This window comes from Urtica dioica, chromosome 2, assembly GCF_054948205.1.
Source record: "Urtica dioica subsp. dioica isolate 48M chromosome 2, U.dioica_male_clone48M_v1_H2, whole genome shotgun sequence".
In the NCBI taxonomy this organism is placed as follows: domain Eukaryota; kingdom Viridiplantae; phylum Streptophyta; class Magnoliopsida; order Rosales; family Urticaceae; genus Urtica; species Urtica dioica.
In genome coordinates, this window is record NC_142757.1 from 46,437,683 (window position 1) to 46,462,621 (window position 24,939).

The following is a 24,939-nucleotide window of genomic DNA, read 5'->3' on the forward strand; positions in this document are numbered from 1 at the left end:
CGGGATAAGATACCCATCGGATAGCGTGGAGTTATGGGGCCGGGGAATCCAACGATCCCTCATCACATGCACCGATTATCTGTCCCCGATTCTCCATCTCGTACCCTTCACAACAAGATTTTTACCCAACATCAAGCTCCGCCAAATAGAGGACCCATTCGGCTTACAAGTGGCATCGAGGATGTTCCCGTCGGGGTAGTAGCGATGATCTTGTGTATATCTTTAATGAGCGTTTTCGGAAGGCGGAAACAACAAGCCACGTACCCGGGAATAGCTTGGAGGACCGCCTTGACAAGAACCTCTCGGCCGGAGTGAGAGAACCAAATACCCCTCCAAGATTGAAGCTTCTTCCAAACCCGACCCCTTTAAATTCGAACAACTCACACTTCTTCCGGCCCGAGAAGGTAGGCAGCCCGAGGTACTTCTTGTGGTGCGGGGTGATCGAGACTCCGAGGCTATCGGCAACCAAAGCTCTAGTCACCTCCGGAACGGAATGACCAAAGCACACATCGGATTTCACGAGGTTAACGGCTAGTCCAGAGGCCGCGGCGTACGTCGAGAGACACCGGCTCACCTCTTCACTCTCCTCGACGCTAGCTCGGAAGAAGATGAGGCTATCGTCGGCGAATAGCAAATGCGAGACCCGAAGGTTCCCTTTCCCGAATCTAACCCCATTGATGAGACCCCTTCTTTCCTTTTCCATGAGGAGGCAAGAGAGACCCTCGGCACAAAAAAGGAAGAGAAAGAGGGAGAGGGGGTCCCCTTGACGGAGACCCCGTTTCGGGATAAGGGAGCCTTGGATCGAGCCGTTGACGTTGAAAGAGAATCTTACCGAGGACACACATCGCATGATTAGCTCCACCCATTTAAAACCCAATTTAACCATCATAGCCTCGATGAACGTCCACTCCACGCGATTGTAAGCTTTCGCCATATCGATTTTCAAGGCGGCGAATTTTTCATTGCCGAAACGCCCTCTCTTCATGGTGTGGATGCCCTCGAAGCACACCATGACATTATCGAAAATTTGGCGACCCCCGACAAACACCCCTTGATTCTCCGAAATAACCACCTCCATGATACCCTTCAAACGGGAAACAAGGCATTTTGAGATGATTTTATAAATGACATTGCAAAGGTTTATAGGACGAAATTCATTCACCTTAGTCGGCTTATCCACCTTAGGAATAAGGGTGATAATGGTGTCATTGAGCTCCGAGACCGGGTCGCCGTTGTTGAGAACGCCTAAGCACAAAGCGGTAACGCGATCCCCCACCACTTTCCAATTTTTTTGGTAGAAAAGGGCGGGAAAACCGTCTCTACCGGGTGCTATGATGGGGTCCATCGCAAAAAGGGCTGCCTTCACCTCCTTGTCGTCGAAGGGACAAAGGAGAAGTTCGTTCATAGCGGTGGTGACTTTCGGCTCGACCCCGGCAAGGGCCGTAGCAATGCAGCCCCACCCGGGCCTAGAAGAGCGAAAGATTCCCTCGAAATACCTCGAGATCACCTTCTCGCGCTCCGAGTCACCCTCCCTCCATACCCCGTCATCATCGAAAAGGCCTCGGATAGTGTTCCTCCTCTTCCGCGTAGTCGCCTTACGGTGGAAAAGTTTTGAGTTCTTATCCCCGCTCTTCATCCACGCCATCCTACTTTTTTTCCGCCAATAAATCTCGTCCTTCTCAACGAGCCCATCGAGAATTCTTTGCTCGCGCCCGAGGTCTCCCCGACTCCCCTCCGCCCTTATTTCCCCGGCCCGCTCCACTATGATTTTTTTCCTCTCGATCTTCGACTTGAGTTCCGACTTCTTCCCCGAGCTCCACCGAGCAAGCCCTCTCCTACATCTCTTAAGAGAGTCAAGAAAAGAAGGAGAGTCACTCGGGTCGTCACTAGCCTCCCACGCCTCTCGGATGATAGTACCACATTCCTCCTTATCACACCACGCTTCTTCGAAGAAAAATCTACTAGACTTTCTTGGAGTAGGTCTTTCTTTCGCACCATCGGACGCAAGAAGGAGCGGCCGGTGGTCCGATCTCCAATACTCGAGGTGAAAGACCTTCGCCGATGGGAAAATCGTCGTCCATTCCGGGGTGGCCAAGCACCTATCGGTACGCTCTTCAATACTATCCGGGGAAGAGCTTCGTCGCCACGTGAAGTCCGCCCCCTCGAATCCCAAGTCTTCAAGCTCACAATCTTCCAATAGGTGACGGAAGGACTCGAGGAGATAAGGGTCCCGAGTCCTTCCGTCACTAAGCTCCTTGTTCTCAAGCACTTCATTAAAGTCTCCCCCGATGAGCCAAGGCCCGGAGTAAGCGGCCAAAACCCTTCGGACGAGTTCCCACGACCACTTCCGGTTCGTCGCCACCGGGTCGCCGTAGATGCCCAAGAACCTCCACATCCGATCCTCTTCATCCCGAACACCTCCCTCAATATGGAATCGAGAGTAAGACCCAAGCGAGAACCGGATCGTATTCCTCCACAAGAGCATGAGTCCGCCACTAAGACCCACCCGATCCACCACGAAACAGTTCTCAAAACTCAACAAAATGCGAACTCGTTCAGCCGAACTACTCTTAAGTTTAGTTTTCGATAAAAAAAACTATATCGGGCTTATACTTTTGAGAGTGCGACTAAAGAGCCCGCTTCGTCCCGGGATTTCCCAATCCCTGGACGTTCCAACATAGGGTAATCATTGCTCTCGGCGGCCCTCGTCACCGCGGGCGCCGCTTCAATCATCGGAGAGTTCGCAGCCAAATCCGGAGACGCAGAAATGGCTGAGAGGAGAGACATATTCGAGGCTTGGTAACTGAGCTCCTGTGGTAGCCTCGGTGATGAAATAGGAGCCTTTCTCATAGTCGACCGGAGAGCTTCGACGTGCAGACCCTTCTCAACAGCCAGGAGCTACCCATCACGTCTCCTGGCCATCTTAGCGGTGTTACCTTCGTCCCCCGACCCCATTCCCTCGTCCGGACCCATAGCCGGCATGGCCTTCTCCCCCGAGCCAGGTTTGGTCGAGAGATGTCGGGCCCTTTTCTTTCACGATCCCCGCGAGTCAGCCGTGTTGCAGGCCACCGTCATCTCTCCCCTTCGGTCTTCCTCCAGGGGCTTAGGCTGCCTGCGGGCAGAGACCCCCGGCACGGCGTTGCTGTGGACCAGCCCGAACATCCTTCCCGAAGCAGCGAAGGTGAATCCACGCACTTCTTTTTCCTCCAGAGTTTTTAGCTTCGTCGTGACCGCGTCTCGGGGCGTCTTCGCTACCTCCAGGTCTCCCTTTGTAGTAGCGCCATGGCGAGAGTTCGTCGTCGCACCTTGAACAGCGCCGCTAGAATTCCCGACCGTGGGTTTTGACTCAAAGGGATGTGGCAGCCAGTCAGCATTAGGCCTGGGTATCTTCGTCGCCACCCCAAGTCCTTGGCTACTTGGCTGGAACGGATTAGCCACCGTAGGCCCACGAGTAGTACCTTCCTGGCCCAGGTCTGTAACCCCGGTATTCTTTAGTTTTGGGCCCGCCCAGAAAACTCGGAGGTGAGATTCTTCATTTTTTCCTTAATTTTCTCACTTATGTGTCGTTTCCCCGATACGGTCGCTTTCTTCATCGTCGTTTGCTCGTTATTCCTTTCTTGGAACTCACTGCAGATGGGAGCTCCGGGGTTGTCGGGGTTCGAGGCATTGGGTGAAGGAAAGGCTTTCGGTTCCTGAGGCGCTGGTCCCAATGGGTGGACGAGATTGGGTTCTTTTTCAAAACCTTGGGTCTTCGGTAAAGTCCTAGCCGCTTCGGACTCGGATTGAGGGCCCGTCTCATCGGAATCGGAGGGACGCCCTGCCTGAGGAGTCCCAGAGTGCTTTCCAGGTAGCTTAGTCGGCTCCGAGTGGATTCCTTGCTTCGCACGGTCTTCCTCCGAGGCCCGACCCTGACCATACCTCTTCCTCTTGCTGGAATAATCAGTTGCTGGAATCCTGAACACCGGCGACGCAAGCCGATTCGGAGCTACGCCAGCCATAAAGTTTGTTGAAGTTTAGAGAGAGTCAAACTAGAGAGAAGATAAAGAAAGAGAGAATCGGAGAAGAGAGAGAGTGTTCCGAGACTTTGAATATTTCTTATATTTGATATTAATTTGTATCACCAATTTATACATATGGTGGATACAAGAGAGAGTGTAATAAATACATGTGTAATAACTACTTCTAGGAAAAAGAGAATAATAAATATACACAGAGAACAAGACATTAGGAAATAACATGAGAAATAAATGCGACAGTTTCCCATGTGGAATGAGTTCCAAGGAGTGAGGACTTCCGAGGCAAGCTTGTCAGCGGAAGGGCGAGCTGATGAGCTCGACGCGGAAGGGCGAACTGACGAGCTCGATTTCAACATTCCCCCTCAAGCTTGACTGTATATGTTGAGGAGGTCAAGCTTGCTACACAGCTCGGAAAAGGTTGCTCATGGAAGGGCTTTGGTGAGAATGTCGGCGAGCTGACGACCTGACGGAACGTATTCCATATCGATTATTCTTTTTTCAATCTTTTCACTGATGAAGTACCGGTCGATCTCGATGTGTTTTGTTCTGTCATGATGGACTGGATTTTTGGCTATGCTGAGAGCAGCTTGATTATCGCAAAAAAAGCTTGATTGGACCTTCGATGATGATCTTGAGGTCGTCGAGAACTCTCTTCAGCCAGATGCCTTCATATACTCCGCTTGCTAAGGACCTGAGCTCGGCTTCAGCACTACTTCTTGAGACAACGGACTGCTTCTTGCTTCGCCAGGCAACAAGATTTCCCCAGAAGTATATGCACATGCCTGATGTTGATCGTCTGTCTGGAACATATCCGGCCCAGTCCGCATCTGTGAATACTTCGACACCTCGACTTCGTCTTTTCTTGAATGAGAGACCAGTCCCTGGGGCAGATTTGAGGTATTGGAGAATCCTCATGACTGCGTCCATGTGAGTTTTTGAGGGATTACTCATGAATCGACTTACCATACTCACTGCGAATCCAATATCTGGTCTCGTGTGAGTTAGGTAGATGAGTTTTCCTACGAGCTGCTGAAATCTTTCTTTGTCGGTGGCGGCCTCGTTGGTGCGAGCTAGAAGTTTCACATTGGCATCCATCGGAGTGTCAACTGGTTTGCAACCAAGCATGCCAGTTTCTTTGAGGAGATCCAACGTGTACTTGCGCTGGGAAACAGAGATGCTCTTTTCTGATCGAGCGACCTCTATGTCGAGGAAGTATCGTAGGCTGCCGAGGTCCTTGACTTCGAGCTCAGATGACAAAGTTTGCTTCAGCCTCCTGATCTCTTCCAGGTCGTCTCCGGTGATGACTATATCGTCCACATACACACTAAGAATGGTGTGCTTGCCTTGTGTGGAGATTTTTTAGAAGAGTGTTGGATCTGCTTGACTCTGCTCGTAGTCACAACGTTTGAGCACGTTGGTGAATTTTCCGAACCATGCTCGAGGGGACTGTTTTAGTCCATATAGTGACTTCTTGAGTTTGCAGACTTTGTTGGCTCCTTGATCTTTGTCAAATCCTGGTGGGAGTTGCATGTAGACTTCCTCTTCCAGTTCGCCGTTTAGAAAAGCATTCTTCACATCGAGCTGGATGAGAGGCCAATCTAAGTTGGCCGCTAGTGAAAGGAGGATTCTGATGGTATTGAACTTTGCAACTGGAGCGAATGTTTCTTGATAGTTAATGCCATACGCCTGCGTGTACCCTTTCGCGACAAGTCGGGCTTTGTATCTCTCCACTGTCCCATCTGGATTGTGTTTGATGGTGAAGAGCCATCTACATCCAACAGTTCGCTTGCCTGGTGGTAGCTCGACGATATCCCACGTATCATTCTTTTCGAGGGCTTGGATCTCAGCATGACTTGCGTCTCGCCACTCGGAACTTTGAAGGGCTTCCTCGATGGAGTTCGGCACTTTTCCTTCATCTAACTTCGCCACATAGGTTTGGTAGCCCGTAGATAAGTTCCCATAGTACACGTAATCCCCTATCCTATATTGAGCACACGACCGATGAGGTTTTCTCAATGCAATGGGTAAGTCTGGAGATTCGATGTTACCTTGTTCAATAGTGTCGTGGTTCAGGTTCGGAGAGACATTTTGGTCGCGAGCTTGTACCGGACTCTGGGTGATATTCAGTTCGCATGGAGAGGGTTCAGAGGCTTGCGAGCTGGGAATTTCGAGGGCAGGTGAGGTCGGACTGTGGGGCGAGCTGAGAATTTCTGGAACAGGTGAGGTCGGATTTTGAGGTGAGCTGGGCGAGCTGGGAATTTCTGGAACAGCCGGATTTTGAGGCGAGCTGAATTCTGGGTTTATGATGAGCCAATTTGGGAAGTCATTTTCGTCATTCTCCCCCTGACGAACTGAATTGGCGAAGTAAGGACTGAACTCATGAAAGGATACATCCATTGAGACTATGAATTTTCGTGATCGGGGTTCATACCATTTGTAGCCTTTCTGGGTTGCTGAATAGCCAAGGAAGATGCATTTGAGCGATTTTGGTTCAAGTTTACCTTGGCCATAAGAATGGGTGAAGACTGAACAGCAGAACACTTTTGCAGGTAGGGTTGAGATGAGTCGACAGTGAGGGTATGTCTCTAGAAGGACTTGAGATGGGATTTTATAGCCAAGGACACGAGATGGCATTCTGTTTATGAGGTGGGTGGCTGTGAGGACGGCTTCTCCCCAAAAATGAGATGGGACGTTTGAGGAGAACATGATGGCTCGGGCGACCTCGAGAATGTGTCGATTTTTCCGCTCGGCTACCCCATTTTGCTGCGGGGTATGAACGCACGAGCTGGAGTGAATTATGCCATGTGTTTTGAAGAAATCGCCGAGCTCAGAATTAAAGTAATCTCGAGCATTTTCAGTGTGGACAATTTGAATGGATGTGTCGAACTGTGTTTGGATCATTTTGTGAAAGGTTTTGAATAGATTGGATGTTTCAAATTTTTGTTTCATCATGTATATCCAACTGAGTCTAGTGTGGTCGTCAACAAAGAGAAGGAACCATCGAACTCCAGTGATATTGGGAACTTTTGAGGGCCCCCATATATCACTGTGAATTGTGGCAAAAGGACGAGATGGTTTGTACGAGGTAGGGTGATACGCGCTTCGAGAATGTTTGGCAAACTCACACATGTCACATTGAATGGAATTGATATTTTTATTGATAAACAAAGTAGGAAACATTCTTTTGAGATACATGAAATTTGGATGCCCTAGCCTAAGGTGATTGAGCATGATCTCTTTGTACTGGGGTGAATGTTGGACGAGCTGACACATGGCGGACTGATCTAGCCTGATGACATAGAGTCCGGTACTCAGCTCGGCATTACCAATCTGTCTCCCCGTGACCTGTTCCTGAAACACACATGAACTTTCATCAAAAACAGTTCGGCACTTAGAGTCTTGGTTGAACTTATGCACATATAAGAGATTGCACTGTAGTTGAGGAACAAACAACACCGAGTCTAGCCTCATGGACTTCGTCAAGACAACGGTGCCAATGCCAGTGACTTGAGTTCTGGCTCCGTTGGCGATGGTGACTGATATGCTTTTATTACAAGCGGAGTAAGTTGTGAATAGACTTCGATTACCAGTCATGTGATCAGTGGCACCGGAGTCGACAATCCATGCTGTGGGATTCTCTGAGCTTACATTGAGGGCTCTAGGAGAGTTACCTAGAGGGCCAATGCCCGAGTGTTCTCCACTGAGTTGGACTTGTTGAAGAAGCTTCTGGAGAATAGCGAGCTGGTCGTTGCTGAAGGGAGAGGAGTCTGAGGTCGAGGTCGAGGCAGCGGACGAGGTGGATACTAAGTTTCCGACTGAGTTAGGATCCTTAGTATCTTGGGTTGACTTCGAGCTCGGTGGTTTCCCATGCAGCTTCCAGCAGGTTTCTCGGAGGTGTCCAGGTCGTCTGCAATGATCGCAGTAGGGGCGAGGTTTGCGAGGTTTCTCTGTTGAGACGCGGGCTGCAAGAACTTCGTCTCCATGTGTGGTGAGGGCAGACGAGTCTGAGGATGAGCCCGGAAGTGAGCTCGATTTGATAACTCCCAGCATGAGTTTCCTCCTGCTTTCCTCGTGTCTGACCGCTGAGAAGGCTTCACGGAGAGATGGTAGTGGTTTTGTACTAAGTATCCGACCTCTGACCTCATCAAGGTCTTGGTTGAGACCCGATAGTAGTTTAAACACACGTTTGGTCTCCACTGTCATGCGGTAGAGTTTTGAGTCCTCGGGGCAGGTCCACTGGTGTTGTTCGTAGAGGTCAATCTTCTGCCATAGATGTGTGAGAGAGCTGAAGAACTGAGTAACAGACATCTCTCCTTGACAAAGGTCGTGGAGAGTGTTCTCAGTCTCAAACAACTCGGACACATCTTCGGAGTTGGAGAAGATTTCTCTAGCTGCTTTCCAGATTTCTGCTGCAGTTGGGTAAAGGAGGAAGGTTTCTCCGATTTCGGGAAGCATAGAGTTTATAAGCCAGGACATTACCATGCTGTTGTCTGCCTACCAACTCTTAAATGCTGGATCCTCGGTCTTTGGAGATGTAGCCACGCCTGTGAGGTAGTCATCTTTACCTCGTCCCGATATGAACATGAGCACAGATTGGGACCACTGTAGGAAGTTGTGGCCATTGAGTTTGTGGCTCGTGATATGTTGGGAGAAGGATTCAGATTGCGACTGAGTGGGCGTGGTCTGAGTGGTGTTCATGATGGTTGATTTTCCCTGCTCTGATACCATGTTGAAGTTTAGAGAGAGTCGAACTAGAGAGAAGATAAAGAAAGAGAGAATCGGAGAAGAGAGAGAGTGTTCCGAGACTTTGAATATTTCTTATATTTGATATTAATTTGTATCACCAATTTATACATATGGTGGATACAAGAGAGAGTGTAATAAATACATGTGTAATAACTACTTCTAGGAAAAAGAGAATAATAAATATACACAGAGAACAAGACATTAGGAAATAACATGAGAAATAAATGCGGCAGTTTCCATGTGGAATGAGTTCCAAGGAGTGAGGACTTCCGAGGCAAGCTTGTCAGCGGAAGGGCGAGCTGATGAGCTCGACGCGGAAGGGCGAACTGAGGGCGAGCTGATGAGCTCGACGCGGAAGGGCGAACTGACGAGCTCGATTTCAACAAAGTTACCATACCCAAATCCTCCTGGTGGCTTCTCTTTCAGTGCCCCATCGGTAATACAACTGTCCCACTGGTGTCCGATGATTCCACAGTGGAAACACAGAAGGGGGAGGCGTTCATACTTCACTTCACACCATATCTTATCCGCCTTGGCCCCTGGTTGGACAAAGAACCCTCTCCGAAGCGGTTTAGAGATGTCGATGGCAATACGGGCCCTGATGAGGCTGTCCCGGATTCTGCCCTTCCGGTCCATATCCACCTTGATGACTTTCTCGATTCTCCCTCCGAGAGTTTCACCGAGCTTAGCCGAGGTCACAAGGAGTGGGAGGCCGTGAATCTGAATCCAGAAATTCGTGCAAGGGGGAGGTTTTGGACCAGCCACGCCGTCGACCACCGGGTCAGAGAGGCAGAGCAGAGCCTTGTCGAACAGCCATGGTTCGTTGTCGAGAACCTTCTTCTTTTCCATCGCACAACCAAAGCTAAATTTCAGGGTCAAGTCCTGAACTTCAGTCACTTCCAGACCCTTCTTAACATTCCACAGGTTCCCGATGACTTTTTTCAGAGCCCGAATGTTGTAGGGCTTGTCGGTCATGAGCTTTCCGGTGAGAAGAAAATCCGCCACTGATATCCCTTCTTCCAGCTCGTCCTCTTCAAGCGCCACCACTTCCACTTCGTCTTCTGTGACATTGAGGTGCTGCCATTTTTGACATAAGTCATCCATACCTTACAGCGAAGGTGAAATCCACAGGGGAAACTCCAAAGATCAGAGACACGGCTCAAGAGAGCGCGGAGAAGGAGACGAGTCGAAGGCTGGATATCGCCGGCAATCGGAGACGCCGGAGATCCGTCGATCGAAACTAGGGTTTTTTTCTTATTTAGGGGCTACTCGCGTCTTAGAGAGAGAGAGTATTTTTTTATAAAACCGTAGACATGAGTTAGATTGTTTCTTTAATTGTTTTAATAGTTTGGCTATAATTTTAATTGAAGATAGCCGTTTGTCTAATTCATATATTCTTCTTATATTTATGAATCTTATTTTAAATTATATTTCAAGATGTAGTATTCGAATTGAATTAACATTTGATATTTAAATACGTCATATCATAAACTAATTTTTGTAATACAATACATTTATATTTAAAATTAAATTCTTTTAGAGGGTTTAAAATATATATTTGCTATCTAGCATAATCTGTCATTTTTCTTACTGTTTTTCATTCTTACATTAATACGTACAGTATATTATTGATTATATTTAACATGTAAGCAGAAATTAGAAAACAAAATTGTTTAAACTTCAATAATGAAGACATTTAAATTGTTAACATGATAAAGAAATGAAGACTACATTTTGTTGTTAAAAATAGAGTAATTTGTCATAAATAAGACATTATTTGATTTTATATATATATATATATATATATATATATATATATATATATATATATATATATATATATAAACACATTATTTGCTTTGATAGAAAAACTTGAAAAACAGTAAAGATTAATTTTTTTGAGGCGAGTACGGATAACGAAATAAGTAAATCTTGAGCATTTTTTTTAGACAATTACACATGTAGCGATTCTCAACTACAACATCAACTTTTTCTAATTCACCACCATCAACTACTATCCAATCACCACTTTCGTCGACAACACTGCATAAGCAAAAACCTTAAATAAATTTCACGAACCGGCTAAACCCTAAGACCATCTCCAACCGATCACTCTATTTTTCACTCTATTTCTCACTCTATTTTTCAGTAAACAGTGATTTCTCTCCAACCGAACTCTATTTTCCACTCTATTTTTCACTCTACTTTTTCCCCCTTTATTTCCTATTTATACTTATACCCCTATATTTTTTATTATTATTACTAATTAGATAACTTAGAAGAATTATGATAATGAGTAAAATATTACTCTATAAATTAATTATAATTATAAATAAAAATACACATTAAATAAAATAAAATTTTATTTAATAAAAATCACAACACAAAAAAAAAATACAACACGATACAATTAAAAAAAAAAAATTACAACACAACTCAATTAAAATAAAGTAAAACAAACTACAACACAACAAATAAAAGTAACTTTAACACAAACAATTATGACTCGGAATTAGAATACTCTTCCCACAAGTGCTCAATCAATGCATTCCGAAGTGCGATGTGTGCATCTTTATCTCTTATTTGTCTATAACGATTAACGAATTGCTCAAATCTTGTGCCATCATCCCCCACCATTTCAACATTCGCTGGTGGTGTTTCTCTCGCAACTCCTATTGGAGCACTAAGATCTCGTTCATCTCTAATTATCATGTTATGCATAATTATGCATGCAGTCATTATATCTTGTAAGACGTCTTTTCTCCAAAATCGTGTCGGTCCCGCAACAATTTCAAATCGTTGTTGGAGAACCCCGAATGCACGCTCTACGTCTTTTCTGCACGCTTCTTGCTTCATTGCAAAATACTTTTTTTTTTGCCACGTGGCTCTCGGATAGTTTGCACGATGGTTGACCATTTTGGATATATACTATCAGCCAAATAGTAACCCATATTATACTCTATTCCTTGTATGACATAATGGGCAGGAGGAGCGATACCTTGAGTGAGATTGGAAAATAAATGGGAAGAATCTAGCACATTGATATCATTATTGCTCCCTGGCATACCAAAATAAGCATGCCATATCCAAAGATCATAATCTGCTACAGCTTCAAGTATAATAGTAGGCTTTCCACCGCGACCCGTGTATTGGCCGGCCCATCCAGTGGGACAATTTTTCCATTTCCAGTGCATACAATCTAAACTTCCTAACATTCCTGGAAAACCACGTTGTTGACCAACATGCAGAAGTCTAGCAATATCATTTGTTGTTGGTGATCTTAAATATTGCTCAGAAAATACCTCAACGATTGCCCGACAAAACTTCTTCATGCTTTCAATCGCCGTTGACTCTCCTATCTTGACGTACTCGTCTGTGGCATCTGCCGGAACACCGTATGCCAGCATCCGAAATGCAGCTGTTATCTTTTGAAGGGGTGACAAACCAAGTTTGCCGGCGCGATCCACCCGTTGCTCGAAGTAGTTGTCATGACCTTGAACAGCATCCTTTATGCGGAGGAATAATGAGCGAGACATCCGATATCTCCGACGGAACATAGCTTCATCATACATCGGGGTTTCTGAAAAGTAATCATTGAATAGTCGAAGGTCTGCACTCACTCGATCACGGTTGATGAAAGCACGTCCTGGCACTGAGCCTCTCGCTCTCATGTCTACTTGGCTGGAATGTTGACGGATAAGCTCTGTAATCAAGATATTGTTGTTGATGATAGCACGAGTTATGGCCTCCTCCTCTTCATCCAAACTAGTAATGAAATCGTCATCCGAGCTTGAAGACGACGAGGACCAATTAGTATTCATTTTGGGAGATAAAATGAGAGAATGTGTATTATATTCAGAATAGAATGAGTGTGTATTAAAACTCATGATAGAATTGGTATTTTATAGAGAAAAAGTTAATGATAGAGGGAATCTTGTAAGTGAGTAGTCAAATCGCTGCAGAACGAGTTGAGAAACGTGAGAATCTTGTAAGTGAGTAGTCAAATCGCTGCAGAACGAGTTGAGAAACGTGAGAATCTTGTAAGTGAGTAGTCAAATCGCGTCAGAACGAGTTGAGAAACGTGAGAATCTTGTAAGTGAGTAGTCAAATCGCGTCAGAACGAGTTGAGAAACGTAAGAATCTTGTAAGTGAGTAGTCAAATCGCTGCAGAACGAGTTGAGAAACGTGAGAATCTTGTAAGTGAGTAGTCAAATCGCGTCAGAACGAGTTGAGAAACGTGAGAATCTTGTAAGTGAGTAGTCAAATCGCTGCAGAACGAGTTGAGAAACGTGAGAATCTTGTAAGTGAGTAGTCAAATCGCGTCAGAACGAGTTGAGAAACGTGAGAATCTTGCTATAAATATTGCCTTCATAAGTTGTAATTTCACCACATCACTCACCTTACTTAAAAAAATGTCTAGAGCTTCTAATTACTCTCGAGATGAAGACAAACTCCTTTGTAGGGTTTACATGGAGATTTCGCAAGACCCAATCATCGGTATATACCAATCATCCGATCAGTTTTGGACTCGTGTTGCGGAAGCTTACAACAATGGCAAAAGTTCGGATTCAGAGATGCGTTCGATGCGATCAATCCAGTGCCGTATTCAAGTGATTGAGAAAGCTACAAGGAAGATGCATGCATGCATTCGACAAATAGAGAATACACACCCAAGTGGTGCTTCAACTGAAGATATTGTGAGTATTATAGTTTATTATTTTCTCACGATTAGATTTGTACTTAACCATTGTTTTATCAACTTTCAGATGGATCAAGCTAAAGTATTGCTTTCACAAGATGAAAAATTCAAGAAAGGTTGGAAGTTTGATCATGTGTGGAACATTATTAAGAATTTTGAAAAATTCCAAGATGGAGCCTCAAGTGCAAGACAAACATCTCGAGGTTCATCTTGCCCACAAGAGTCAGAAAATCCAACTCCTGAATCTGCTAGACATCCATCTCCTCCCGATGAGCGGCCGATTGGGGTGAAGAAAGCCAAATTAAAAAAAAAAAGTGGATGATGGAATAATGTCTAGAATTAGTGGTATTGAGGAAGGAAATAAAGAACTTCTTGAGCAATTGAAGAAGACAAGTGTTATCAGGCAACGCCACTTGGAATTGAAAGAAATCAAGGAAGAAAATAAAATATTGTTCCGGGATTTAAGTTCAATACCAGATCCACAGGTTCAGGCATATGTTCAAGCCGAACAAGCGAAAATTATGCAAAAGAGGCTTGAACAACAACAATCCCATGCACCACCTCCGACTTCTGATTCATATTCTCAATATTTTACCGGTCTCGGGGGATCCGGCACCAATCTTCCAGAATATTAGTTTATCTATTGTAATTTTATTTTGTTGTATTGTGTTTTTTTTTATGTCTTTTGAGTTTTCTTGTTGATTGTCTTCCAAATTGCTAATGTAATTGTGTTTGATATTAGTTTAATATGACCGTTTTAATATTATAATTTTCTTGCAATGTGCAAATATCATTGTTGTATTTTAAAATATTGTTGTCTTTCAAATTATACAAAATAATAAATTTTATATAAATTAAATAATTTTAGGGATAAATATTAAATAATTATATGAAATTTGGGCATTTAGGCAAATTTTAAAACTTACAAAAAAAATAAATAATAACGCAGGTTAACAGTGCAGCGCTACAAATAGCGCTGCACTGTTGTCAAAAAGCATCACACGCTATTATAGCGTGGTTAATAAAGCTCCAGTGGAGCACTTGCGCTAAAATAGGAAGCGTATAGCGCTCCACTGGAGATGCTCTAAGATTGATTACATTAACATCAAAATCTATATAGAATTCAAAGCAAATCAATCCAAATCCAGAAACAAAACAAGCAAAATATATGCATATTCGCATATAGATACACATACATGTGAATGAAACAGATGTTATGCAAAAAATACCTGAAAAATCGAGGGACGAAGAGTAGGGTTTGTAATCGGAGGCGAAGCAATCAGCAACGGCGGCGAGATCGGAAGAGGAAGGACAGAGTTCGACGACGGCAAGGATCTTCCGGTTTGACTGAAATTTTTTCATGGAGACGACGGAGCTCCGCCAAGGACGAATCGGAATCGGAGACAGCCTGAGTACCAGCACTGGAAATCGAAAGTTTCATCGTGGTGGTTTATGCGACATAGAAGAAAAAAAAAAGGAAGAAAAGAAGAGAGGGCAAAAACGACAATGCATACCTAAAAACCATTATTTTCGAAATGTTAAAAAAAAAATACGTCATTTTTGCAAAAAGTGACAGCAAGACGCTTACTGAGCCTAATTCTTACATAACTACATTGATATTCTAATTTGATTGTTCACCAAACCAAACTACCATATCACCAAACTTGTAAATTGGTTAAAACAGAAACTTAATTAGATGTGCGCCAATAGAAGTCCCAGTCTCGTTCTTCAAAAGTCTCAATAATTAGTAGCTCCGTTTAATTTACATCAACGCGCTACTAAGTCTACTCTATAGATGTCAAGTACTTGTACACGATTCCTCCTTAAGAGAAAATTAATTTATGAATCACAAATAATATCTAAAAGAAAACTTATAATGTAATTTATTATTGTAAATAAGTATTGATCTACTATATTGTGACGAGATCATTAAATCAACGACACGCTATTAAAAAAATATGTCTATTAGATATATAGTCTTATTTACAGTTTTGAATTATCATTTAGTCAACATTTAGTAAGTTTTTTTTTAAATAACAATGATCAAATATTACACGCATAAAGTGACTGAAATATTCTATAAAAATGTTGGCTATATATCTAAAACTTACAAAACATTGACTATTTATCTAAAATTTACAAAACGTTAGATAATTAGAAATTCATCTAGTTTTAGTTGGGTAGTTTGCTAATTATTTGTTATAAAAAACAATTCAAACAAAAACTCAAGATTAAGATATATATGTCCGACTTCGTCCTCTTTTCAAAAAGAGAAATTTGAGCTTTTATGATTCAAATCCCCATAGTGTGTCTCGCGCTCGACACGTCTCAAATTGTGAGCTACGAGCTAAGGGCATAGTCAAAGAATGAGCGGAGCGATCTCGTGGAAGAGCGAACTCAGTGAAAACGGAGTCGTTACAAACCACTTCGCACGACACGGATCGAGGAGGACAAATGTCAAGCATAGGGACAGAATACTTATTCGAAAACGACATGCCTTCTACAATACACAATTATTCATATTGTATAAATAGAATATTGGCAATAGAAAATTGGACTAAATCTTCATAAATCACATACTATTTTTTCTTAGTAGTCAAAGCTTTTGAGCTCTTTTTTTTTTTTTTGGGTGTAGTCTACTGCTCCTCAATATATCAAAATTATTCTCCTCATTTTATCATTCATATTATTATTACAGTTTTTTTTAATAATTTATTATATTGATGATGATCAAATCCAAAAATTGAGTGTTTGAGGGTCAAGGCCAACCAAAGAAATTCAAATCATGCTTTATTTTCTTAAAAAAAAATTGAGATTGTTTGATGTGAATTCTGAAGTCAAAAATAAAAATATCACGAAATGTTCTAATAAACTTAAAATATTTAATATTAAAAAATATTGATGAAATTATAGTAAAAATAGAAAAATGAGAATATAGGTATCGGCTGTCAATTAGGGCCGAAAACCGATTTTGATTTCATCAAAATTATAATCCTTGCTCATATCTACAGTAACTAAAGCTGGGAAAAACACATGAAACCTGAAAGTGATTATTAGCGATAAAAAGGAATAAATATACTCGTTTGTTTGTGTATATATGAGTTGTATTTATAAAAAAGAGCAAGTTGCTTGAGGTCCACGGCATGCTAAAAAAGAGAGATTAGGACTTGTTAGATTGGGTGCATTATCTCCATATGAATAATCATGAGTCATGACTTCCATCTTCAAGCATCTTTTATTATATATATATATATATATATATATATATATATATATAAAGTGAAATATCTTTTCAATTTTTCCATTGGCCCGTCAAGACTCAAGAGTCAAGACCAAGTACAACATTTTCGATGAGATGACCGTATATATATATATATATATATATGCGCGTATATCCGTTTTGTATTTATTTTTCATATCTAAGGTTTTATTTTCTTCTTTCTGTTATACCATCTTGTACTTTCATCTTAGATCGAGACTTTAAGTTGATAAAAAGAAAAGCATGAGAAAAAAAAATTGAAGAAGAAGAAGAAGGCTTGACCACATTATACACATAAATAAAATAATTTTAATTAATTGAATCAGAGGATATATACATTGACAGTTTAATGACACGTAGATATTCACATATATATTGCATGGCTTAAATTAATTTGACTTCTCAAAAGAATTAAACCAGGAACGTGATTTAGACATGTGTATACAAATTCAAAAGTTTTGAGTAGTCATGGGCAATATATGTTTGATATATCAACACAGTGACGAGTAGAAGAAAATGAGTACTCATTTAATTCATCCGACTCTTTTTTTCAAGCTTTAATATATATCTGTTTTTTTCTTCCCTCTAAAAGGTCAATAATATTTTATATTACATTATGGAACATATACGTACACGCAGGAATGCAGAGTCGATTTTGTAGGGGAAATATAACACATAAAATATTTATTTACAATATTCACATCTCTTTTTGAACTTATTCATGACTTATATATTTATTTATTATTTTCTTCTAAAGCATTAGAGCAGTGTTATTAACACAGTAACAAAAAATGTGGACAGAAAAAGAATAGGCAGTACATTTTTTTTTTTTTTTTTTACATTTTGCAAGCAGTTGTAAAATTAATTCTAGAAATCATCACATAATGATTCCAACGGAGTAACGGATATGGACGACATTAATGGGCACATTTCTTTGAAAGAGAAATAGAAAATTACAAACAAACTTTGAAGGCTTATAAGAAATAATACAAGTTGAAAATTCTTGGAAAAGAGTTGGTAGGGTCTAGTCTAGAATAGATAATCCTTAATTGGGAAATAATTTAGAGATGCTTTTGAATAATATATTAGACAAAATTGCAAGCAGACACCTATGAGCTGGACAATGTAATAAGAGTAGTTTTTGCTAATAGAGCAATAAAATATGATATCATTAGGAAGCGGATTGACTAGACTACCTTAATGCTGAAATGATTTCCAAAATTCCATGGATGGTTAATTGATTCATGTACTTTAAATGAAACTTAGGTTCATTAGTTCCACATAGATCACCACGATATGATCGTTGTTGACTATCTGGATACACTTTTACTTTTTCAAGTAAAAAAAGGTATGTGATGGAATTAATATATATGATGGTGATAATTTTCAACCTCCACAGCTTGAAAGATTATAGGATTTTTCATCGTTTTAGTTACAAAATTATATCCTAGGCAATCACTATCACCAGTATATGTATATCTTGCCTTTTAAATCTTTTTCATGAAATAAATAAATTAAAAAAAAATCTATTTTTCAACCTCCGAAACTAGAAAGATTTATGATATTTTTCATTACATTACATATAGCAATTAGGGATGGCAACGGGTACGGGTAAGGCCGGGTACACCTATTCCGTTACCCGTACCCGCTATAATTTTTTACCCGTTACCCGGACCCGTTTACCCGGATTTTGAGACGGGCCGGGTAACGGGGATACCCGCCGGGTAAACGGGTTTAAGATGTCGGACCCGTTACCCGTTTACCCGGTTTAAAAAAAGAGTAGCGGGTCGGGTAGACCCGCTTACCCGTTTATAAAATAAAAATCTATCAACAATATAAAGTTTAAAAATAATATATCATCTTTAGGTAAACATATGATTTATTATATTTTTAAAAACCATGTTTAAAATATATCATCTAATTAGGTAAACATATGATTTATTATATTTTTAAATATTTAAAAGTTAACGGGTCGGGTCCCGGGTAACCGGGTACGGGATGGCTATTCCGTTACCCGTACCCGGACCCGTTAAAACCTTAACGGGTATTACCCGTTTACCCAAAAAGAACGGGTATTACCCGACCCGAATAAATCGGGTAACGGGCCGGAATACGGGTAACGGGTCAAATTGCCATCCCTAATAGCAATGAAGGCTTTTAGTTACGAAGATATTTCCTAGCCTAGGCAATCACTATCACCAGTATATGGAATATTTTGCCTTTTATACCCCTTTTCAGGCAATAAAAATATATTTTCAACCTTCAAAACTCGATATATATATATATATATATATATATATATATATATATATATATATATATATATAAGCACATTTAGCAATACATGGCTTTAGTTACAAAACTACACCCTTGGCAAACCAACCTTGTTGGAGCTGAATTAGGAGTATATTGATGGGAAAAAACACACAAAAATAAATTATTCGTCCTCATATACAGACACTTCTAACATGTCTTTTTCTTCTTCCTTTTAAGAGACTGTGCTGCAAAAATTTGTACTCGGATGAAATTCTAAGCAGACAAAACATCTGCATAAAATTTAACACAAAAGCTATCTCTTTAAATTGTCTATTTGCAGAACTTAAAAAAATCGATTTACATTTATACCAGGCCAGGCTTCATTCTCATTTATTTCCTTTTTAGTTTTGTTATCATTAGCACTGTCACACACGCACACACAAAAAAAAGAATCAAGTGTTTCAATAGTTTCTACACTGTGATATTGTACAGAGATATAGCCAAGGAGATCAATTAAGCCTATAGAGCACAAGAGAGAGTAAAACAACAATGTACACATACCTGAGAGAGTCTTCTCTTTCAGCTCTTAATGAAGTGGTATTTGGACTCCACATAAGTCTCCGCGTCCCAGAGAAAAGACCCGAAACCGACGGCCTCGAGGACGAGCATCGTGAGGCCGGAGAACGTGACAGAGACTATCTCGTCGTTCGAAGTGTCGATCGAACCGTCATCGGAGACTCTGATGTCGGGCCTCCCAAAGAGCGCCTGAGTCTGCTTCTCGATCAGAGAAATCGCCTCTTTCGACCGTATCGTCGCGTATCTCTGCAGCGTCTCCGAGTCCAAGTACACGACGTACGATCTCAGTCTCTGAGCCCCTCCGGTTCCGTCCTCGTCGTAGTCTTCTCCGTCGGGCGGTATTCGGATCAGCGATTCGGGGTCCCACAGGGGGTTTTCAGGCAAGGGCTCTTTGAAACCCCCGGTTGGAATGGTCTTCATGCTCTGTTCCAGCTGAAACCGCTCGTCGACCCTCTTGAGAAAGTAGCCGTACATGATCGAAGCGGCGTAGAGCTTCCCGAGCCTGATTTTGCTGATCTGGACGTTGGTCTGAAGTGGCCCGATACTCCCTTCCCCGAGGACGAGGTCCAGGTGGTTCCGTATCATCTCGAACGCTTCGGGCGAGTGGATTCGTTCGAGTTTGTGCTCTTGGTTCGGCCAGAAATCGACCCGCCCGATCGGGTCCGAGGTTGCGGTGATCTTGGGTATCAATGTGATTGTGTTCTCCACGAATTTCGACACCACGAGGCAGTATATTATCTCCTCCAGAGCGACGCGTTTGTCCTTGTCTTTGATTTCGGCTATTCTCCTACATAAGTGGAAAGTTATTAGCAATATTGAATCTCAAATGCACGATTTAGTTAAGAAAAGTAACACCATGTTAAAGTAAAAAAATACTGTTTAAGATGTTCATGAAAATAAAAAATTCGACAGAATTAATCTTCTATTGCAGTCAAGACAGATGATTTTGGCGGTACGCCTATCTTGGCTGATTCAAGTGGTATCGATTAAATATTCCCAGTTGGTGACAGTTCAAATGAACTAATCAGGTTACACTTCATTATAGATGTCAAACAAAATGTGTCACAGTATGTAACCATTTGTTTTATCCGTCTATTTTTTGTTTTTGTAATACGTGTGTTTAAAAAGTCTGTCAATACGATACATTTACGGTTTACCCATGAGAAACTGAAATGATGCATGAAAGGAGTGACATCAGTTAGATTTGAGGACCAAGTACTTTTTTCATTATCTGGATTTTCAGTAATTATTTTCATGAAATTATGCATTACATAAATAGTTAGGTCACGGAATAAATGCGAAACTACTTTAAACGGTTTACCGTTATAGTTTTAGAGCTATTTGGCAGTAACCGTGGTTTGTCTGAACTCTCAAGACAGGACATAATCTTCAGGTGCATAAACAAAAAAATTAGGGTCAACTTACCAATGCTTTTGAAAAGTGTTTCCAGATTCTGCGGTAAGCTGCCGTAAAACAGTTACTTGGTTCCATATTCAGCAGAAAAAAATTCAATAATCTTCCGTCAAAAAAAGCTGTTTAGGAAGGAAAAATAGTGCCTTTTTTTTTTCCCCCTCAAAAGCACTTCTTATACACCATTGTTAAGTTGAGAACAGTTTTTCCACAAGCTATATTAATACCAAACTGACCGTCCCTTGTATACAACAATTTTTACACATGTAATGAAGCATATCTGGTACGACCTGTGGGTTTCACTGATGAATTACGTACGTTGTTGCACAACAGAATTACATTAAACTAAAAAGCAACAAAGTAAGAATTACACTTATTCGGTTTTCAGAATCAGAACAATACGAGTTCCAAATCAGATAGCTTTTTTGAGCGTTTAGATTTAGATTATTACCATACCATACCAATCAAGGAATCATGACTATGCCAGATGTTCACTCCTTACATCGTCGAGAGATTCTATTCATTATGGAACGCAACACATAACTGAGTTAACATGGCTCTTAAATGCATTAGCGCTCTTAAACATTGCAAGCCAGTATGATTAAACTGATCAGATGTCAAGGCCCAAAAACTAGCTCTTTCAAAGTTATCCGATTTATCAAGAATTCGTGAACAATAACAGCATGAAAGTACTTTTAAATCATGTGCACGCGGTGTATGACAGAGAGTTTGGATACTAACTTACTTGTATAGTGAATTGAGAGGTTTCTTCGAATCCTCCATTTTCTGTGCATCTCGGTCAGATTCCAATTTCTCGAGTTCCTGGTCAACACTCGCGGGAAGTAGATGCGGGTGGGTCTGCAAAACTTGAGCCAGAACCTGACCGACCGGGGATTCAAAATCCAAAGGAGCAAGTGGAACCGAATCACCACTTGGATTCCAAGACGCTCTAACTGCCATATCTCTGTCTCGGTGATGCTTATGCACTGCACTTCCAAGCTTGTGCCCGCTAAGCGAAGGGCAAGCCTAGCAGCACCAAACAATACCAAAGAGAAGAAAGAAAAATCAATTCCACGAATCAAAGTTTCACTTCTCAAACATGGGCTAGCAATTATTACGCATTAAACAAAGTAAACACGGTATTGAAGTAATGTTGCAGTGTAAATTAAAGAAAGAAATGCTTTGCTTTTCAACTAATTTCAAACTGCCTTTCAAACCTAAAGAAATCTCAGTATTCTGTTTTAAACGATAAATTAATGCAATTAAGTACCAAGATTCGGAAGCAAAAATGCGACTAAAATCATATTATAGAGTTCAAGCTAAATGAAAGAAAATATACATTGTTGTTGCACTATCAAGCTTAACGACACAAAGTTCAACAGAATTTGCTCTTTCTCACTACTACGACTACTAATATGATCTAAAAACAACCATTTATAAATAAAACATTCTATAATGGACCAAATCAAAGTGAAGGATGAGACAGTTATTTAATTAATTGAATAAATTCCGTCGTCAAAGAAAACAAGACGATTTAAGTTGGAAGTTATGATTCCATTCTGTTTTAGACACTCAAAATAATATTAAAAAAATATATCGGACTACAATTTTTTTAAATGCAAGACTTCGATCAAGATGCAATGTATCTGAAAAAGCGAAGTAAACTCTCTCTCTCTCTCTCTCTCTCTCTCTCTCTCTCTCTCTCGGACCAAATCAACAACCAAAAATTTAAAATACGAGTGAACATCATTACATTAACCATTATTTCTTCGCATTTAGTGCAGAAGAAAAGAAGAACACCGTAAATTGATACGATTTCTGACAACCGAGAATCCTAATATCATTCAATTTTAACACAGAAATTTCAACTCCTAATTTTCTCAGCATCCAAACAGCAACTTAAAAACGCCAAAAATTCGAAAGCTGGCTGACTTCAAGATTCGAGAGACGCAAAATCGGAAAAAGCATCAAACAAATGGCTAAATTGAATGAGAGCTTACTCTGAAAAATCCAGAAGACGAAGAAGAAGAAGAAACACAGGACTTGGAATCGGAGAGAAAGTATCGGCCATGGATGTGACCTCCACATTTCGGAACCGAGAACGACACGTCGCTCACGACGCCTGAAACCTGCATTCTTCTCTTTCGATGCTCAACAGATTCTCTCTTTGTTTCCCTCTGAAAATTCTCGACGATTGAATTAGATATTTATTCTTGCGGAAATGAGAATTTCTTTGCAGTTTTTCTGGTTGGTCGTATTTTGCAGTCACACATATCTCTGCCTCGCTTTCTTCTCAGTAAAAAAAATAAAAATAATAATTAAACCTGACTCGGCTTCACTTGGTCTTGAAATTAAACTGGGCCGAGCATTGTTGCGCAAATGGGAAACGAAAGTGAGGAAATTCTGTTAGTTAACCTTTTATAAGACCTTTTAATAATTTATCACAAATGTTTAAAGCTTTTAGTTTTTTTTAGTTATAAACTATCACTTCTCTTGATTTTTTTTATGTAATTGTTTACTGTTTTAAACTCTATTTATTGTTTACAATTTAATTCAGAAAAAAATAAATATTTACCATTTGAAAAACAGCTATTTTTAAAAGATTTGAATAATCAGCTATTTTTAAAATATTACATTTAAAAAGTGTTATTTTGTAATTTTCTCTTGGGAAAGTTGTGGTACAATTTTCGAAATTTTACATACTATTTTAAGATGATTTTTTCGTTATTCTAAATGAAATAGTAAGCAACTAAAAAAATAAAAGTTATAAATTAGTAATAAAAAAAAGTCAAATAAAACTGTAAAATAATAAGAAATAATTATAAATTGAGGTATCCTCAAGAATAGGAAGTGAATTATCTTGGATATATTTTTAAAATAAAGTAGCTCACGTAATTTATACATTTTAATTGGGGAAAAAAAAAACTGATGCCAAGTTTTGCAATTGCAAATTGAAGACTCAAAATGAGAAATTTTAAATATTTTTTTTAATCCTTAAATTTGGATAAATACAAGAACACTACATATTTCTATTTAAAGGGAAATATTATCACTACGGTTTCGGGATTTTATAAAAAAATAAGAAATAAATAAAGAAGTATAATTTCAATTTTAGTAATTGACTTCAAATTCTCTTTATAAGTTAATTTTCTCAGCAATATGTGTTTTATTCAGATTTCAAAAGAGTAATACAATCACGGGTGGAGCTCGGGAACTCGGTACAATGAGGTTAGAAATATCGGGAGCAGATAATTAATTAGATAAATATAAGCGTTCATTTGTTGCTTTATACCTCTTTTATTTATAAAAAACGCAGGAATGGATTGGTTTTGAATGATCTTTATTGATATTAAACTGCTGTATTTATAGCAATGAATTACAAGTATGGAAAGAGATATACACGGAAGGAATAAAAGGAAATTTGTTACAACGAATTGCTAAAGTTTAGCTCCTAAAAATGGGGTTTGTTATAGTCCTACGCTGACTATTTTGAATACTGATGTGAATACTAAATATCTTAGTAATATTGATATTAAAAGCCTAATAATTATACAGATACGTTAACACCCCCCCTCAAGATGGAATCGGAGGAGAAATGTCGATGACGCCCATCTTGCTTAAAAGTCGATTAAAAGCATCAGCTCCAAGTGGCTTGGTGTAGAGGTCAGCGAATTGGTCCTTGGAGCATATGTAGAAAGGTGAGACGAGGCCTGACGTAATTTTTCACGAACAAAATGACAATCAATTTCTATATGTTTTGTACGTTCATGAAAAACGGGATTTGCAGCGATATGAATGGCTGATTGATTATCACAATGAATAGGAATAGGAGTATTAAGATGAAATCCTAAATCTTTAAGAAGGGATTTAATCCATTGCAATTCAGCTGTGGTCGCTGCTAATGCTCGATATTCCGCTTCAGTGGAAGATCGAGAGACAGTAGGTTGTTTCTTGGATTTCCAAGATATCGGACTATC

General features: G+C 40.5%; 1 protein-coding gene and 1 pseudogene across 5 annotated transcripts; one reads left to right on the forward strand and one right to left on the reverse strand.

Moving 5' to 3' along the window:
• The first annotated feature begins 12,934 nt into the window (after positions 1 to 12,934).
• On the forward strand, positions 12,935 to 14,096 carry LOC149405027 (uncharacterized; annotated as a pseudogene). Its single transcript, XR_016295563.1, has 2 exons — positions 12,935 to 13,459; positions 13,529 to 14,096. The product of XR_016295563.1 is annotated as an uncharacterized LOC149405027 (transcript).
• A 5,006-nt stretch (positions 14,097 to 19,102) lies between these two features.
• Positions 19,103 to 23,262, reverse strand: LOC149405028 (beta-casein (DUF760)). Of its 4 annotated transcripts, none has more exons than XM_089607261.1 (4): positions 22,963 to 23,262; positions 21,708 to 21,988; positions 19,538 to 20,339; positions 19,103 to 19,216 (listed from the first exon to the last, which is right to left on the reverse strand). In XM_089607261.1, the coding sequence occupies exons 1-3, from the start codon at positions 23,095 to 23,097 to the stop codon at positions 19,556 to 19,558; spliced, it is 1,200 nt and encodes a 399-aa protein (XP_089463387.1). In that variant the 5' UTR covers positions 23,098 to 23,262; the 3' UTR covers positions 19,103 to 19,216; positions 19,538 to 19,555. The 4 variants fall into 4 exon arrangements, with proteins under 4 accessions (XP_089463387.1, XP_089463386.1, XP_089463388.1 ...); XM_089607260.1 differs by lacking the exon at positions 19,103 to 19,216 and adding an exon at positions 19,249 to 19,266; XM_089607262.1 differs by lacking the exon at positions 19,103 to 19,216 and adding an exon at positions 19,293 to 19,398.
• Between the last annotated feature and the right edge of the window lie 1,677 nt (positions 23,263 to 24,939).

Excerpts from the sequence above, each read along its gene's own strand:
- LOC149405028 (XM_089607261.1), bottom strand. The coding sequence starts at position 23,097 with ATGCAGGTTTCAGGCGTCGTGAGCGACGTGTCGTTCTCGGTTCCGAAA. Across the intron at positions 21,989-22,962 it reads CGTCTTCTGGATTTTTCAGA|GCTTGCCCTTCGCTTAGCGG; the intron begins GTAAGCTCTCAT and ends TGGTGCTGCTAG. Across the intron at positions 20,340-21,707 it reads CCTCTCAATTCACTATACAA|GAGAATAGCCGAAATCAAAG; the intron begins GTAAGTTAGTAT and ends CCACTTATGTAG.